Below are 3,599 nucleotides of genomic sequence, written 5' to 3' on the forward strand. Positions count from 1 at the left end.
ACACTATCTCAATTCTTAGCATAACCAAAACTTCTGCAATTGAAAATTTCAGTTCACTAAATCCTGTTTTCTTCAGTGAACTGATTTTCCTCAATAAACTATATTGATGCACTAATCCACAGTTAAATGCCACACTATAAGATTATGCACATGACACTAAGATGACACGTTACAAATTTGCTGGCCTTAACTGTAGATCTATTAATCTTTTGTGCACAAGCAAGATACCTCCTTCCACTGTCAACTAATTCAAAGGAAACAAACTTCTCACAGACACACTGGTGTTCACATCTAACTGCAAGATCTGGAGCAAGGCCTGTCCATTCAGAGCAGAGAATGGTGGCAGCAGCAGGAGCCTAGAAAATATTCTTGTCAGCAAAAATTCCCCATTGCTAACCCTAAATGCCAGTGAGTATGTATGTTATGTACTGGAGCTAACCTCACTTGTGACGGAGTACCCGTCGGACGAAGGGCTGGATCCTTCACTCCAAGACACCATGGCGGCGAGCTGGACGGATGGCGGCGGTGAGCTGGACGGTGGCGACGAGCTGGAGAGCAGGGGATCATCGAGAGCAGAGAAAGATGAGTGAGTGGAGTGGGCTGAGTAGAATATCCCAGGAACATACCCAGGCAGCTAAACTAAGGTGGTGTAGTGCGGGTTAATAATTGCTAAGTACAGGGGGCTAAATGCAAAGTGTGCTGGGCTGACCGGCTGTGCTGACTAGGCGCCACTTGTCGTGCTACGATTGGCCAGGACTAGATTTGCACATTGGGTGCAAGTTGTGGGACTCAATAGTTGGCTTTTGCAAGTTTGGGACCAAATCGTCACATTCAGGACAAGTTGTGGGACTCCTGGTGCTATTACCTCAAATTGAAAAGATAGCAGAACATCTCTGAGCTTGACACCAACGCCCATCACCTGCCTCCGGCACCACGACAGCAGCCACCGAAGAAAAGAAAGATGGATCACCTCCTCACTCGAGCTCGACGCGGCTCCATCGCTGATATGCAGCTTTGCGGACCTCCAAGGTGGCTCACCAAAAGTGAAGCCCTTACCGTTGAACGAATCAGACCGGGGCAACACCCCGGACACGCCATCGAACTCCAGATCTGGCATCCCACCGTGACTAAGACGTCGCGGAAGGAAACCATACATGCCATCCACGAACCACGAACCCAGCACATGTTTCGTCTTCCAGATGTCATCGATGCAGACCCAATCTGCATCCGCTCCTGGACTACCTCCCAAGCTCCGCGCCGAAGCTGGAGCAAACACCGTCGCAACGGCGGAGCCCGAGGACACAGGTCCACCACAAGGATGCCGCCGCCGCCACGCCATCCTTACTTGAACAGACTGGTTTCCAAATCCACCCCCAACCATAGGACCAATGGCCCTGTCAAGGAAGGATCCGAAGAATCTTTATACAGCGCTGTCATCGTCGCCGCCGAAACAAAGACGATGAACAACCTAAAAATCTAAACTACGAGGGAGTAAAAACGATCCACACGCGTGGATCCGGCAACCCCCCTCACCACCGACGACTGAGGTCGCCGGCGGAGGGGAGCCGCTGGAAGATTGGGTCTCTTGGCGGCGGCTAGGGTTCCAGCCGCCAGGACAGGAGGAAAACGATTCCGTCTCCGCTTTATCTGCCCACAACGGCAGTATATGTAAAACATAATTCATGCATTGTTGTGTGTATTTTAAGACAATGATAAAATTCTGAAAACAAATACAGGAGTATTTAACATAAAATGCATGTGGTAGGTAGGTCCATATCATTGCTCCATTATTTTTCCTTTTTTGCGGCGACCATGTCATTATTGCTCCGTCACTGAACTAGTACGAGACAATGTTAGGTGAACCCGTGAAAACCACTGCAACGGCATTGCCGTCACAAGTCTATCCTTCCCGCGTCAACGGCAGCAGGTCCATGGCGAACACCGTGATCCTGTACCCCGGCCTCACCGTGAGCCACTTCGTCCCCATGGTGCACCTCGCCGGCGCCCTCCTCGACCACGGCTACGCCGTCTCCGTCGCGCTCATCGACCCCGCCGTCAACGGGGACCCCGCCTTCCGCGCCGTCGTCGCCCGCGCGGTCGCCTCCATGCCGTCCCTCCGATTCCACACGCTCCCGCCCTCCGAGGACGCGCCCACGCTGATCGCGCCGTTCATCCCCAGGTACCTCGACATCGTCGGCCGCCACAACGACCGCCTCCGCGACTTCCTCTGCTCCTTTACACGCGGCGTCCACGCCGTGGTCGTTGACTCGCTGTCCGTCGAGGCGCTCGGCGTCGTCAAGCGGCTCGGGATCCCCCGGTACGTCATGTTCACCTCCGGCGCGGCCGCGCTCGCCGCCTTCGTCCAGCTTCCTTCCGTCCTCGCGGAGGTGCGGAGGACGTTCCAGGAGCTAGGCGACGCGCCGCTCGAGTTATTCGGCCTTCCGCCCATGCCTGCCTCCCACCTGCTCGGCGAATTGCTCGAGGACCCTGAGAGCGAGATCTACAAGGCGGCGGTGACCGCGCTGTACGGGATCCCGGAGGCCGATGGCATCCTGGTGAACACGTTCGAGTCGCTGGATGCTGGGGTGGTGGCGGCACTCGGCGACCCCCGGTGTCTGCCGGGACGGATCATGCCTCCGGTGTACTGCGTCGGGCCATTCGTTGGGGGCGTCGGAAGCGAGGCGAAAGACCGGCATGAGTGCCTCACGTGGCTTGACGGGCAGCCGGAGAGCACCGTCGTTTTCCTCTGCTTCGGCAGCGGGGGAAACCACTCGGCGGAGCAGATCAAGGAGATCGCCGTCGGCCTGGAGAACTCCGGCCACCGGTTCCTGTGGGTCGTGGGAAACCCTTTCAGCGACGACCAGGACTTCGACGCTCTCTTGCCGAACGGGTCCCTAGACCGCACCAAAGGCCGCGGCCTGGTCGTCAAGCAGTGGGTGCCGCAGGCAGAGGTGCTCCACCACAGGGCCACCGGCGCGTTCGTGACGCACTGCGGGTGGAACTCCGTGCTGGAGGGCGTGACGGCCGGCGTGCCGATGCTGTGCTGGCCGCTGTACGCGGAGCAGAAGATGAACATGCTGCGCATGGTGGGGGAGATGGGAGTCGCCGCGGAGATGGTCGGGTGGCAGCGGGGGCTGGTCGAGGCAGCCGAGGTGGAGGGCGAGGTGAGGCTGGTCATGGACTCCGAGGATGGCATGGAGCTCCGGGCGCGGGCGGCGGCACACAAGGAAGGCGCGTCCGTGGCCTGGAGCGACGGCGGCTCGTCGCGTGCGGCGATTGCCAGGTTCTTGGCCGACGTCGACAGCCGGCAGCCTCAGACTCGCGGTGATCGGTGAGAGTGAGCGTGGACTTGGCATGCATACAGTACATGCTTCTTGATGCATCTCGTACCAGAGCGCGCATACAGATGATAATCGCATTCGCTGAGGCCAATGCATATGAAAATGAAGTTCAATGGGCGATTTCTCTACCGTCCGATTTTATGTGGAGATTCCTGGTTACTTTTTGCGTGGTTGGAGAGATTCCTGTTGTGTATGTATATGTCTCAGAATGATGGTCTATTGGTCCGGATTGTTTTCATCGGGGTTTTCTTCTTAGAA

At 56.8% G+C, this 3,599-nt stretch overlaps 1 protein-coding gene across 1 annotated transcript; it reads left to right on the plus strand.

Annotated features, from left to right (window-relative positions):
* Positions 1 to 1,829: 1,829 nt before the first annotated feature.
* LOC119349109 (anthocyanidin 5,3-O-glucosyltransferase-like) lies at positions 1,830 to 3,599 on the plus strand. The gene has a single exon (XM_037617121.1). The coding sequence runs from the start codon at positions 1,851 to 1,853 to the stop codon at positions 3,333 to 3,335; it is 1,485 nt and encodes a 494-aa protein (XP_037473018.1). The 5' UTR covers positions 1,830 to 1,850; the 3' UTR covers positions 3,336 to 3,599.

This window comes from Triticum dicoccoides, chromosome 1B (assembly GCF_002162155.2).
Source record: "Triticum dicoccoides isolate Atlit2015 ecotype Zavitan chromosome 1B, WEW_v2.0, whole genome shotgun sequence".
NCBI classification, from domain to species: domain Eukaryota; kingdom Viridiplantae; phylum Streptophyta; class Magnoliopsida; order Poales; family Poaceae; genus Triticum; species Triticum dicoccoides.